Source organism: Mobula hypostoma, chromosome 24 (assembly GCF_963921235.1).
Source record: "Mobula hypostoma chromosome 24, sMobHyp1.1, whole genome shotgun sequence".
In the NCBI taxonomy this organism is placed as follows: domain Eukaryota; kingdom Metazoa; phylum Chordata; class Chondrichthyes; order Myliobatiformes; family Myliobatidae; genus Mobula; species Mobula hypostoma.
The window spans coordinates 52,218,550-52,232,985 of NC_086120.1; the positions used below are offsets into that span (position 1 = coordinate 52,218,550).

A 14,436-nucleotide genomic window follows, 5' to 3' on the forward strand; every position below is an offset into this window, starting at 1 on the left:
AAGGTGCGGAATGGGGAGTTAGGGTGCGGATCTGCTGCCACGTGGATGAGGCATAGGACTGGGTTATTCTCAGTCCATAATGTGCTCGGTCTTCGGTTTCTGCTGCTGTTCCATGAACTAGAGTATCCTAAGGGAGCCACAACTGTCAGTGAATTTCAATTAAATATAAACTCCACACAGCGCCCTACTTAATAGAGTTAATTGACAGCAGAATAGAAAATCATGCTTTCACGAAATCCAGTCAGAAGCCGCCTCTCCATATTCCAGCTGATTCTTTGCCTGTTACTTTGACCCTATCTGCATTTCTTGTCAATTACTTGGTCTACGGTTGATTTATTTATTCAGGTTGTGTTTAAAGTGATTTGATTATTATCCTCGCTCTCTTTTTCCCCACACTTTTCTCCCAGCTCTCTCTTAACCACCCAACTCTCTCTTAACCACCCAACTCTCTCCTCCCCCAACCCTCTCCTCCCTCCAGCCCTCTCCTACTCCCAGCCCTTTCCTCCCTCCAGCCCTCTCCTACTCCCCGGCCCTCTCCTACTCCCAGCCCTCTCCTCCCTCCAGCCCTCTCCTACTCCCCAGCCCTCTCCTACTCCCTGCCCTCTCCTCCCTCCAGCCCTCTCCTCCCTCCAGCCCTCTCCTACTCCCAGCCCTCTCCTCCCTCCAGCCCTCTCCTACTCCCCAGCCCTTTCCTACTACCAGCCCTTTCCTACTCCCCCCAGGCCTCCCGCCCCAGCCCTCTCCTCCCCCCCCAGCCCTCTCCTCACCCCCCAGCCTCCTCCTCACCCCAGGCCTCTCCCTCCCCCAGGTCTCTTCCTCCCTCAGCCCTCTCCTCCCCCCAGGCCTCTCCTCCCCCCAGGCCTCTCCTCCCCCCAGCCCTCTCCTACTCCCCAGCCCTCTCCTGCTCCCCAGACCTCTCCTCCCTCCAGCCCTTTCCTACTCCCCAGCCCTCTCCTACTCCCCAGCCCTCTCCTATTCCCCAGCCCTTTCCTACTACCCCCAGGCCTCCCCCCCAGCCCTTTCCTCACCCCCAGCCCTCTCCTCACCCCAGGCCTCTCCCTTCCCCAGGCCTCTCCCTCCCCAAGCCCTCTCCTAACCCCCAGCCCTCTCCCTCCTCCAGCTCTCTCCTACTCCCCAGCCCTCTCCTACTCCCCAGACCTCTCCTCCCTCCAGCCCTCTCCTACTCCCCAGCCCTCTCCTACTCCCCAGCCCTCTCCTACTCCCCAGCCCTCTCCTATTCCCAGCCCTCTCCTACTCCCCAGCCCTTTCCTACTCCCAGCCCTTTCCTACTACCCCCAGGCCTCCCCCCCCCAGCTCTCTCCTCACCCCCCAGGCCTCTCCTCACCCCCAGGCCTCTCCTCCCCCATTCCTCTCCTCCCCCTAGGCCTCTCCTCCCCTCAGCCCTCTCCTACCCCAGGCCTCTCCTCCCCTCAGGCCTCTCCTACTCCCAGCCCTGTCCTACTCCCAGCCCTCTCCCTCCCCCAGCTGTCTCCCACTCCCAGGCCTCTCCTACCTCCAGCCCTCTCCTACCCCCCCAGCCCTCTCCTCCCCTCCCAGCCCTCTCCTCCCCTCAGGCCTCTCCTCCCCTCAGGCCTCTCCTCCCCCCAGCCCTGTCCTCCCCCCAGGCCCCTCCTCCCCTCAGCCCTCTCCTCACCCCCAGCCCTCTCCTCACCCCAGGCCTCTCCCTCCCCCAGCCCTCTCCAAACCCCCAGCCCTCTCCTCACCCCAGGCCTGTCCCTCCCCCAGCCCTCTCCTCCACCCAGCCCTCTCCTCCCCTCAGGCCTCTCCTCCCCCCAGCCCTGTCCTCCCCCCAGGCCCCTCCTCCCCTCAGCCCTCTCCTCACCCCCAGCCCTCTCCTCACCCCCAGCCCTCTCCTCACCCCAGGCCTCTCCCTCCTCCAGCCCTCTCCAAACCCCCAGCCCTCTCCTCACCCCAGGCCTGTCCCTCCCCCAGCCCTCTCCTCCACCCAGCCCTCTGCTACTTCCAGGCCTCTCCCCCTCTAGCTCTCTCCTACTCCCAACCCTCTCCTACCCCCCAGCCCTCTCCTCCCCCAGCTCTCTCCTCCCCCACCCCCCATTATCTCCTCCGTTCTCCCCATCCCCACGTTTACTGTCTGCCCACATCACTGTCGACCTGTTATAAAAGCTGGAGGTGCTGGATACACTCAGCTGGTTGGCAAAGGGAAACGTTCCCTGTTCAGACTGTTGCTCAGAACTGGAGCAAAGACAGAACAAAGTCCAAAGTTTCAGACGTGTAGGGGAGGAGTGGATAGGGCAACTAGAATGAAGCTGGGGCTTCCGTGGGATTAGGTTTTACGGCTCACCGGTAGATGGGTGGAAAGGGACATGCAGGGAGATTGGGAAAACCAGGTTGGTGCTGGATGCCGGGGGAGGAAATTGTAGAATGTCTGTGAGATGTTTTTCAGAGCAACTTGTTGTTGCGCCCAATAGGGGATCAGCTATTAGAATCATAGAGAAGTATAGCATAGAAACAGGCCCTTTGGCCCATCTAGTCCATGCTGAAACCAATTAAACTGTCTACTCCCATTGATCTGCACGTGAACCAAAGCTCTCCAACCCTATTACCTTTCCAAAATTCTCTCAAATGTTGAAATCAAACTTGCATTCACCAATTGTGCTTGCAGCTCATTCCACACTCTCACACTCTGAGTGAAGAAGTTTCCTCCTCGTGTTCCTCTTAAACCTTTCATCTTTCACCCTTAACCTATGACCTCTCATTGTCGTCCCACCTAACCTCAGTAAAAACACTGCTTGCATTTACCCTATCTATAGCCCTCATAATTTTACCTCTTTCAAATCTCCTCTCAGTTTTTCACGTTGTAAGGAATACAGTCATAACCTATTCAACCTTTCCGTATAAATCAGGTCTTCCAGACTGAGTAACACCCTTGTAAATTTTCTCTGCACTCTTTCAACCCTGTTTATATCTTTCCAGTAGGTAGGTGACCAAAACTGCACACAATACTCCAAATTAGGCCTCACCACAGTCTTATACAACTTCAACATAACATCCTATTGCCTGTATTCAATATATGGATTTATGAAGGTCAACCTGCCAAAAGATTTCTTTATGACCCGATCTATTCTGGATTGGGTGTTGTGCAATGAACTGGAATTGATTAGAGAACTGAAGGTAAAGGAACTCTTGGGAGGCAATAATATTATAGCGATGAGCTTCACACAGAGCTAGAAATAACGACACGCAGTCTGTAAGTTGCACTCGAGACTAGTTTATTCAAACTTCGCAGCTCTGGCTTTTACGGAGTCCCGTTCCCACCCTCTCCGGTCGGAAATGACGTCAGAGGTGCATTACAAAAGTCTCTTCCCACGCACGGGCTTTCTCCCTTCGCTGGTGAAGAAGGCCCAGTGTTATTTTGGGGCTGGCCTCTCTGCTGACACACACGTCATTTTGTGAGCCGGTTCGCCTGCGTAGAAAGTGGGTCGCCACATAACTCCCACCCCACCAGAACCGGCAATACACCCCCAGTGTCCACAGTCTGGATCAGTCTCTGTTTGGGCAGTCTGCCCCTGCGCCACAGTGCCTGAACCTCGACCGGCTGCACCAAGTCCACATGGGCCGGTTTGAGTGGGTTCACCGTGAAAACCTCCTCTTTCCCCCCAATGTCCAGAACGTACGTGGACCCGTTGTTACTGATCACCTTGAATGGCACCTCGTATGGCTGCTGTAGCAGTGCCCGGTGTGTGCCCCTTCGTACAAATACAAACTTACAGTTCTGCAAGTCTTTGGGTGCGCAGGTCGGGATCTGTCCGTGCTGTGAAGTTGGTACGGGGGCCAGGTTGCTGAGCCTTTCGTGTAGTCTGTTCAGGACTGCTGCGGGTCCTTCCTCTTGTCCCCTTGGGGCTGGTATGAACTCTCCTGGGACGACCAGGGGTGCGCCGTACACCAGCTTGGCCGACGAGGTGTGCAGATCCTCTCTGGGCGCTGTGCAGATTCCGAGCAGGACCCAGGGAAGCTCGTCCACCCAGTTAGGCCCTTTCAGGCGGGCCAGGAGAGCCGACTTCAAGTGACGGTGGAAGCGTTCCACTAGTCCGTTCGACTGTGGGGGGTAGGCAGTTGTGTGGTGTAGCTGTGTTCCCAACAGGCTGGCCACAGTCGACCACAGGCTGGAGGTGAACTGGGCGCCTCTGTCGGAGGTAATGTGGGCCGGTATCCCGAAGCGTGCTACTCAGGTTGCAATCAGCGCTCGGGCGCAGGAATCGGCGGTGGTGTCGGTGAGCGGGACCATCTCTGGCCATCTCGTGAACTGGTCTACCATAGTTAGGAGGTACCGCGCTCCTTGCGACACTGGCAGGGGCCCCACGATATTCACATGGATGTGGTGGAACCTCCAGCGGGTGGGTTTGAACTGCTGCAGTGGGCTTTGGTGTGCCGCTGCACCTTGGCTGTTTGGCACTGCGTGCACGTTTTGACCCATTCGCTGACCTGTTTGCAAAGTCCGTGCCACACGAACTTGCTGGAGACCATGCGGACGGTTGTCCTGATAGATGGGTGCGCCAAGCCGTGTATGGAGTTGAAAACTCGCGGCCGCCAAGCTGCTGGGACGATGGGGCGAGATTGGCCAGTAGCCACGTCACACAGGAGGGTCCTCTCACCTGGGCCTACGAGGAAATCTTGTGCTGCAAACCCAAGACTGCGGTCATGGAGCTGGACATCTCGTCGTCTGCCTGCTGTGCCTCCGCCAGTGCTGCATGGTCCACCCCCTGGGACAGGGCCGGAATAGCTGGTCTGGAGAGTGCGTTTGCCACGACGTTGTCCTTTCCCGAGACATGCTGGATGTCTGTCGTGTACTCGGAGATGTAGGACAGATGTCGCTGCTGGTGGGCCGACCAGGGATCGGACACCTTCGTGAACGTGAAGGTCAACGGTTTGTGGTCCGTGAACGCGGTGAACGGCCTGCCTTCTAAGAAGTACCTGAAATGCCAGGTTGCTAGATATAGTGCCAACAGCTCCTGGTCGAAGGCACTGTACTTGAGTTCGGGTGGCCGTAGGTGCCTGCTGAAGAATGCCAGGGGTTGCCAGCGCCCCTCGATGAGTTGCTCCAGCACCCCACCGACTGCTGTGTTGGATGCGTCCACTGTGAGGGTGGTTGGAATGTCCGTTCTGGGGTGCACCAGCATCGCGGCGTCTGCCAAGGCTTGCTTGGCTTCAACGAAAGCGGCCGCGGCCTCTTTGTCCCAATTAATGTCCTTGCCTTTACCTGACATCAGGGTGAACAAAGGGAGCATGATACGGGCTGCTGAGGGGAGGAAGCGGTGGTAGAAGTTCACCATACCAACGAACTCCTGCAGGCCTTTGACTGTGTTGAGCCGGGCGAAGTGGCGGATTGTGTCTACCTTGGCGGGCAGAGGTGTTGCCCTGTCTTTGGTAATCCTGTGGCCCAGGAAGTCGGTCCCGCCGCATCCATTAGCCGCTGGAACGTCTGTGCGGCATTCTTCAGGCCAAACGGCATTCAGAGGAATTCGAACAGGCCGAATGGGGTGATGAGTGCTGTTTTGGGGATGTCTTTAGGGTGTACCGGGATTTGATGGTACCCCTGGACGAGGTCTACCATGGAAAAGATGCTTGCCCCGTGCAGGTTGGCTGCAAAGTCCTGTATGTGAGGCATGGGGTAGCAATCTGGAGTTGTAGCCTTGTTCAGTCTGCAGTAGCCACCACATGGTCTCCAGCCCCCGGCTGCTTCGGGCACCATGTTCAGGGGGGAGGCCCATGGGCTGTCAGACCGCCGTACGATCCCCAATTCCTCCATCCTCTTGAACTCCTCCTTCGCCAGGCGGAGCTTGTCCGGGGGGAGCCACCGTGCACAGGCGTGGAGGGGTGGTCCCTGGGTTGAAATGTGGTGCTGTACTCCGTGTCTGGGCATGACTGCCATGAACTATGGTGCCAGAACCAATGAGAAGTCCGCCAGGATTCTGGTGAATTTGTTGTCAGACAGCGTGATGGAGTCAACTTGGCTTCACCCAGGGAGAATGTCTGGAAAGTCTTGGCATGGACCAGTCTTTTCCCTTGCAAGTCGACCAGCAGGCTGTGAGCTCACAAGAAGTCTGCCCCCAGGAGTGGTTGGGCCACGGCGGCCAGTGTGAAGTCCCACGTGAACTGGCTGGCACCGAACTGCAGCTGCACTGTGTGGGTGCTGTAGGTCCATATTGTGCTGCCGTTTGCGGACCTCAGGGTGGGTCCCGGCTCCCTGTTGCGGGTGTCGCGGGTAAGATGCTGATTTCCACTCCGGTGTTGACCAAGAAGCGGCGTCCTGACTGTATGTCCCAGATGTACAAGAGGCTGTCCTGGTGACCAGCCGCCGTAGCCATTAGCGGCAACTGGCCCTGGCGTTTCCCGGGAACTTGCAGGGCGGGTGACAACAGCAGGCTTTTGTGCCCCACCGCTGGTGGTAGAAACACCACTGTTCATTGGCCTCCTCACTCCTGCCTCTGGGTTGTGTGCGCTCCGTTGCCGGGCCTGGTTTGGCCTGCTGTTGGGCGCGTGGCTTGATAATCTGTCCAACAGACGCCCCGCTCTCCCTCTTGGCTTTCCACAGCACATCTGCCCGGGCCGCCGCCTTCCAGGGGTCACTGAAATCTGCATCGGCCAGCAGCAGATGTATGTCCTCCGGCAGTTGCTCTAGGAATGCCTGCTCAAACATGAGGCAGGGCTTGTGTCCTTCAGCCAGGGCCAGCATCTCGTTCATTAATGCTGACAGTGGCCTGTCTCCCAAACTGTCCAGGTGCAGCAAACGGGCACCTTGCTCACGCCGTGAGAGGCCAAAGGTCCCTATGAGCAGCACTTTGGATGTTGCATATTTGCCTTCTTCCGGGGGTGACTGTATGAAATCCTCAACCTGGGCGGCTGTCTCCTGGTCAAGGGAGCTCACCACGTAATAGTAACGCGTGGAATCAGAAGATATCTGCTGAATCTGGAACTGGGCATCTGCTTGGTCAAACCACACGCGTGGTCGCAGCGTCCAGAAAGTTGGCAGTTTTAATGAAACTGCGTGAACAGATGAAGAGTCGATCGTCTTTGGTCCAAATCCCGTTTGGACTGTCGGAGTCATCAATGTAGCGATGTGCTACACACAGAGCTAGAAATAACGACACGCAGCCTGTAAGTTGACCTCGAGACTAATTTATTCAAACTTTGCAGCAATGGCTTTTACGCAGTTCCGTTCCCACCCTCTCTGGGTGGAAATGACGTCAGAGGTGCATTACAAAAGTCTCTTCCCGCGTGCGGGCTTTCTCCCCTTGCTGGTGAGGAAGAAAGCCCAGCGCCATTTTGGGGCTGGCCTCTCTGCCGACGCGCACACCATTTTGTGAGCCGGTTCGCCTGCGTAGAAAGTGGGTCGCCACAATATCATAATATGATTGAATGCACCCTGCAATTTGAGAGGGAGAAGCTAAAATCAGATGTATCAGTATTACAGTACAGTAAAGGGAATTACAGAGGTGTGAGAGAGGAGCTGGCCAAATCTGATTGGATGGTGACACCAACAGGGATGACTGCATAGCAGCAGTGGCTGGAATTTCTGGGAGCAATTCAGAAGGTGCAGGATAGATACATCAGAAAGAAGAAGAAATATTCTAAAGGCAGGGTGATGCACCTGTGGCTGACAAGTGAGTCAAAGCCACCACTAAAGCTAAAGAGAGGGCATATAATAGAGCAAAAATTAGTGGGAAGTTAGAGGACTAGGAAGCTTTTAAAACCTAACAGAAGGCAACTAAGAAAGTCATAAAGAGGGAAAAGATGGTATAAAATGGTAATCTAGCCAAATAATATTAAAGAAGATACCAAAAGTTTCTTTAGACACATAAAAAGAGAGGCGAGAGTAGATATTGGACTGCTGGAAAATTATGCTGGAGAGGTAGTGATGGGGGACAAGGAAATGGTGAAGGAATAAATAGGTATTTTGCATCAGCCTTCCCTAGCAGTATGCCAGAAGTTTGAGAGTGTCAGGGGGCACAAATGAGTGAAGTTGCCTTTACTAGGGAGAAGGTGCTTGGGAAATTGAAGGTCTGAATGTATATAGGTCGCTTGGACAGGATGATCCAAGGTTCTGAAAGAGGTGGCTGAAGAGATTGTGGAGGAATTAGTAATATCCTTCAAGAATCAATAGATTTCTGGAATGGTTCCAAAGGACTGGAAAATTGCAATTATCACTCCACTCTTCAAGAAAAGAGAGAGACAGAAGGAAGGAAATTATAGACTGTTACTCTGACCTCTGGGTGGGAAGATGTTGAAGTTGATTGTTAAAGATGTGGATTCGGGGTACCAGAGGCACAGAATAAAATAGGCTGAGGTTTATCAAGGGAAAATTTTGCCTGACAAATCTGTTGGAATTCTTTGAAGAAATAACAAGCAGGACAGACAAAAGAGAATCAGTCGATGTTGGGTACTTGGATTTTCAGGATACCTTTCACAAGGTGCAGCACATGAGGCTGCTTTAACAAGGTAAGAGCCAATGGTATTACAGGAAAGATACTGGCCTGGATAAAGCAGTGGCTGATTGGCAGGAGGCAAAGAGTGGAATAAAGGGAGCTTTTTCTGATTGGCTGCCGGTGACTAGTGGTGTTCCATAGGGGTCTGTGTTGGGACTGCTTTTTTTTCACATTATATGTCAATAATTTGTAGCCAGGTTTGTGGACGATACAAAGATAGGTAGAGGGGCAGATAGCATTGAGGAAGCAAGGAGAGTGCTGAAGGACTTGGAGGTGATGTTTCCTATAGTAGGGGACAGCCCCTCTGGTTTAGAATGGCGATGAGGATGAATACTTTTAGCCAGAGAGTGGTGAATCTGTGGAATTTGTTGCCACATTTGGCTATGGAGGCCAAGTCACTGGGTTTATTTAAGACAGAGGTTGATAGGTTCTTGATTAGACAGGCCATGAAGGGGTACGGGGAGAAGGCAGGAGATGGGGCTGAGCAGGAAATGGATCGGCCATGATGGAATGACGGAACAAACTTGTGTCATATGGTCTTATTAAAGAGTGAGATATAAGCAGAGGACCATGATAATTATGGAGAGCAGCATTGTGGGAGGTGGTAAAGAGAGAACAATGAAAATGAATGTTGCAGGGAGGATTGGCACCATTCAGAGGCCGGAGAATCCCACACAGCAATGGACCGGATGGTGTGGGAAAGATCAGCCTGGAAGTGAGGACTACTAACCAAAAGTTTCCAAGAAATGTGCTATGCATTGAAGTTCACCTTTTTGAGGAAGGAATTTCATCTACATTTTCTTTCTCTGAGACTTTCATCTCACTATTTCCTTCAAAATACTGATCTCTTTTGAAGAACTGATTACAGAAAATTAATAGGAGCATTGGGATTTGAATGGTCAGATAATTTCATTTCATCGTAAATCCATGTAATTCTTGTGAATACATTTCCCTCCCCTAAACAGTTACTCTGTCAGTGAAGCTGTTTCCCTTTGTACATTAATGATTCTCCTGATGTTTCTTGTTTCAAAGGTGAAATGCTCCCTAGGGATCTGCCCTGGCACATCAGATTCTCCTACCTTTTTACTGTTGTCAGCTTTTCCCGAGGCAAACACTCATGCCAGATTCTTACTGCCACACTGCGGCTATGAGGGTGAGGGGTGCACTGACGGTGTTGGCACTGAGGGTGAGGGGCTGCACTGAGGGTGTGTGTCACTGACGATGTGTATCACTGACAGTGTGTGTCACCGAGGGTGAGGGGTGCAGTGACGGTGTGTGTCACCGAGGGTGTGTGTCTCTGAGGGTGTGTGTCACTGAGGGTGAGGGGTGCAGTGACGGTGTGTGTCTCTGAGGGTGTGAGTCTCTGACGGTGTGTGTCACTGAGGGTGTGTGTCACTGACGGTGTGTGTCACTGAGGGTGAGGGGTGCAGTGACGGTGTGTGTTACTGAGGGTGTGTGTCTCTGACGGTGTGTGTCACAGAGGGTGTGTGTCACCGAGGGTGAGGGGTGCAGTGACGGTGTGTGTCTCTGACGGTGTGTGTCTCTGAGGCTGTGTGTCACCGAGGGTGAGGGGTGCAGTGACGGTGTGTGTCTCTGACGGTGTGTGTCTCTGAGGGTGTGTGTCACTGAGGGTGAGGGGTGCAGTGACGGTGTGTGTCTCTGAGGGTGTGTGTCACTGAGGGTGAGGGGTGCAGTGACGGTGTGTGTCTCTGAGGGTGTGAGTCTCTGACGTTGTGTGTCACTGAGGGTGTGTGTCACTGACGGTGTGTGTCACTGAGGGTGAGGGCTGCAGTGACGGTGTGTGTCTCTGATGGTGTGTGTTACTGAGGGTGTGTGTCTCTGAGGGTGTGTGTCTCTGAGGGTGTGTGTCACTGAGGGTGAGGGGTGCAGTGACGGTGTGTGTCTCTGAGGGTCTGTGTCTCTGACAGTGTGTGTCACCGAGGGTGAGGGGTGCAGTGACGGTGTGTGTCTCTGAGGGTGTGTGTCACCAAGGGTGTGTGTCTCTGAGGGTGTGTGTCTCTGAGGGTGTGTGTCACTGAGGGTGAGGGGTGCAGTGACGGTGTGTGTCTCTGAGGGTCTGTGTCTCTGACAGTGTGTGTCACCGAGGGTGAGGGGTGCAGTGACGGTGTGTGTCTCTGAGGGTGTGTGTCACCAAGGGTGTGTGTCTCTGAGGGTGAGGGGTGCAGTGACGGTGTGTGTCTCTGAGGGTGTGTGTCTCTGACGGTGTGTGTCACTGACGGTGTGTGTCACCGAGGGTGTGTGTCTCTGAGGGTGTGTGTCTCTGAGGGTGTGTGTCACTGAGGGTGAGGGGTGCAGTGACGGTGTGTGTCTCTGAGGGTCTGTGTCTCTGACAGTGTGTGTCACCGAGGGTGAGGGGTGCAGTGACGGTGTGTGTCTCTGAGGGTGTGTGTCACCAAGGGTGTGTGTCTCTGAGGGTGAGGGGTGCAGTGACGGTGTGTGTCACTGAGGGTGCGGGGTGCAGTGACGGTGTGTGTCTCTGAGGGTGTGTGTCACTGAGGGTGTGTGTCACTGACGGTGAGGGGTGCAGTGACGGTGTGTGTCTCTGAGGGTGTGTGTCTCTGAGGGTGTGTGTCACTGAGGGTGAGGGGTGTAGTGACGGTGTGTGTCTCTGACGGTGTGTGTCACCGAGGGTGTGTGTCTCTGAGGGTGTGTGTCACTGAGGGTGAGGGGTGCAGTGACGGTGTGTGTTACTGAGGGTGTGTGTCTCTGACAGTGTGTGTCACTGAGGGTGTGTGTCACCGAGGGTGAGGGGTGCAGTGACGGTGTGTGTCTCTGACGGTGTGTGTCACTGAGGGTGAGGGGTGCAGTGACGGTGTGTGTCACTGAGGGTGTGTGTCACTGAGGGTGAGGGGTGCAGTGATGGTGTGTGTCTCTGAGGGTGTGTGTCTCTGACGGTGTGTGTCGCTGAGGGTGTGTGTCACTGAGGGTGAGGGGTGCAGTGACGGTGTGTGTCTCTGATGGTGTGTGTCTCTGAGGGTGTGTGTCTCTGAGGGTGAGGGGTGCAGTGACGGTGTGTGTCTCTGAGGGTGTGTGTCACTGAGGGTGAGGGGTGCAGTGACGGTGTGTGTCTCTGACGGTGTGTGTCTCTGAGGGTGAGGGGTGCAGTGATGGTGTGTGTCACTGAGGGTGTGTGTCACCGAGGGTGTGTGTCTCTGACGGTGTGTGTCACCGAGGGTGTGTGTCACTGAGGGTGAGGGGTGCAGTGACGGTGTGTGTCTCTGAGGGTGTGTGTCACTGAGGGTGTGTGTCACTGAGGGTGAGGGGTGCAGTGATGGTGTGTGTCACCGAGGGTGTGTGTCTCTGACGGTGTGTGTCTCTGACGGTGTGTGTCACCGAGGGTGTGTGTCTCTGAGGGTGTGTGTCTCTGACGGTGTGTGTCACTGACAGTGTGTGTCACCGAGGGTGAGGGGTGCAGTGACGGTGTGTGTCACTGACGATGTGTATCACTGACAGTGTGTGTCACCGAGGGTGAGGGGTGCAGTGACGGTGTGTGTCACCGAGGGTGTGTGTCTCTGAGGATGTGTGTCACTGAGGGTGAGGGGTGCAGTGACGGTGTGTGTCTCTGAGGGTGTGTGTCTCTGACAGTGTGTGTCACCGAGGGTGAGGGGTGCAGTGACGGTGTGTGTCTCTGAGGGTGTGTGTCACCAAGGGTGTGTGTCTCTGAGGGTGAGGGGTGCAGTGACGGTGTGTGTCACCGAGGGTGTGTATCTCTGAGGGTGTGTGTCACCGAGGGTGAGGGGTGCAGTGACGGTGTGTGTCTCTGAGGGTGTGTGTCACCAAGGGTGTATGTCTCTGAGGGTGAGGGGTGCAGTGACGGTGTGTGTCACCGAGGGTGTGTGTCTCTGAGGGTGTGTGTCACTGTGGGTGAGGGGTGCAGTGACGGTGTGTGTCTCTGAGGGTGTGTGTCACTGAGGGTGCGGGGTGCAGTGACGGTGTGTGTCTCTGAGGGTGTGTGTCACTGAGGGTGAGGGGTGCAGTGACGGTGTGTGTCTCTGAGGGTGTGTGTCTCTGAGGGTGCGGGGTGCAGTGACGGTGTGTGTCTCTGTGGGTGTGTGTCACTGAGGGTGTGTGTCTCTGAGGGTGTGTGTCACCGAGGGTGAGGGGTGCAGTGACGGTGTGTGTCTCTGAGGGTGTGTGTCTCTGAGGGTGTGTGTCACTGACAGTGTGTGTCACCGAGGGTGAGGGGTGCAGTGACGGTGTGTGTCTCTGAGGGTGTGTGTCACTGAGGGTGAGGGGTGCAGTGACGGTGTGTGTCACTGAGGGTGAGGGGTGCAGTGACGGTGTGTGTCACTGAGGGTGTGTGTCACTGACAGTGTGTGTCACCGAGGGTGAGGGGTGCAGTGATGGTGTGTGTCTCTGACAGTGTGTGTCACCGAGGGTGAGGGGTGCAGTGATGGTGTGTGTCTCTGACAGTGTGTGTCACCGAGAGTGTGTGTCACTGAGGGTGTGTGTCACCGAGGGTGAGGGGTGCAGTGACGGTGTGTGTCACTGACAGTGTGTGTCACCGAGGGTGAGGGGTGCAGTGATGGTGTGTGTCACCGAGAGTGTGTGTCACCGAGAGTGTGTGTCACTGAGGGTGTGTGTCACCGAGGGTGAGGGGTGCAGTGACGGTGTGTGTCACTGACAGTGTGTGTCACCGAGGGTGAGGGGTGCAGTGACGGTGTGTGTCTCTGACAGTGTGTGTCACCGAGAGTGTGTGTCACTGAGGGTGTGTGTCATTGAGGTCGAGGTGTGCACTGGGATTGTCTCTCTCAGGTGGAGACAGCAGATCTCAGCTAAATCTGAGATGGTTAGGAGGAGGCATACAGGATTCCTAATTCACTCTACAGTTAGTCAGAATTTGAATCAGGTTTAATATCACTGGCAAGTATGCAATTGTTGTTTTGTGGCAGCAGTACACTGCAATACATAATAATTAAAAGCTATAAATTAAGATATATACTATATACATACCGACAAAAATACATAAAAATTAACTAGGTAGTGAGGTATTGCACATGGATTCATTGTTCATTCAGAAACCTGATGGTGGAGAGGAAGAAGATGTTCTTAAAGAATTGAGTGTTTGTCTTCAAGACTCTCCACATAATAAGAATGCACCAGTGTGATATGGGAAGTCCCCTGATATGGGTGTTTTTTTGTGACTTGTAAACTAGGGCATTTGGTTGGACTATGGTGCAGAGAAGTGATCAATTTCTCCAACTGAACTCTCCTGTCAACACCTACCATGAGGTCCTTGTGTCTGCCCCTCTCTCTGGGATCTGGTTTCTCCACACAAACTCTCCTGTCAACACCTACCATGGGGTCCCTGCACCTGCCAGTCTCTCTGGGTTCCTGGATATTCCCAAACTGGGCTCATCAAGATAGACGATGGTGGAAGGGAATTTCCTGTAGGAAGCTGCTGTGCATTCTCAAGACTCACCCACTTCAGGAGGGACCCCATAGGAAGGTGTAGGACAGGAGGCATTCTCCATCGACTGGGCTCAGTGCGGGTGAAACAAGCTGATGAATATTAAGGAAATGAACTGCAGATAAAATCTAGTAAATATTTGACTGAGGGAGTCATTGAATGAGTTGAAAATAAGTTTCTGTGCTGTAGTGTTCTATGACCTTATGACTGTATAAATGGTTATTTTTGACAGGTACCCAATCAAGACACCAAGACCTGGTTGCTATGGAGATAAATTTGAATATCCTGGCATCAGAACCTATGGGATTCGGGATCCGGGTGAGCGCTATGATGTCTACTGTTACATCAAGGAACTGAAAGGTAAGTTGGGCGGGGTGGAGGGCAGGGGTTGGCTTCAAATTCATTTATTGTCATGGGCATACATTTGTTTGGGTATAAATGCCTCAAAAGTTAGTTTTCTGAAGCAGCAGCGTAGAATATTACAAGACAATAAGTTAATATAAATTTAAATTAACATACATAACTTACAGACATTGAAAA

General features: G+C 53.9%; 1 protein-coding gene across 3 annotated transcripts in view; it reads left to right on the forward strand.

The window, feature by feature from the left end:
• Nucleotides 1-14,436, forward strand: part of ncanb (neurocan b) — a 400,023-nt gene that overhangs the window by 139,255 nt on the left and 246,332 nt on the right. For all 3 annotated transcript variants that reach the window (XM_063032277.1, XM_063032278.1, XM_063032280.1), the window contains exon 5: nucleotides 14,129-14,256. In XM_063032277.1, coding sequence (XP_062888347.1) covers nucleotides 14,129-14,256 — 128 coding nt within the window. The remainder of the gene's footprint in view (nucleotides 1-14,128; nucleotides 14,257-14,436) is intronic.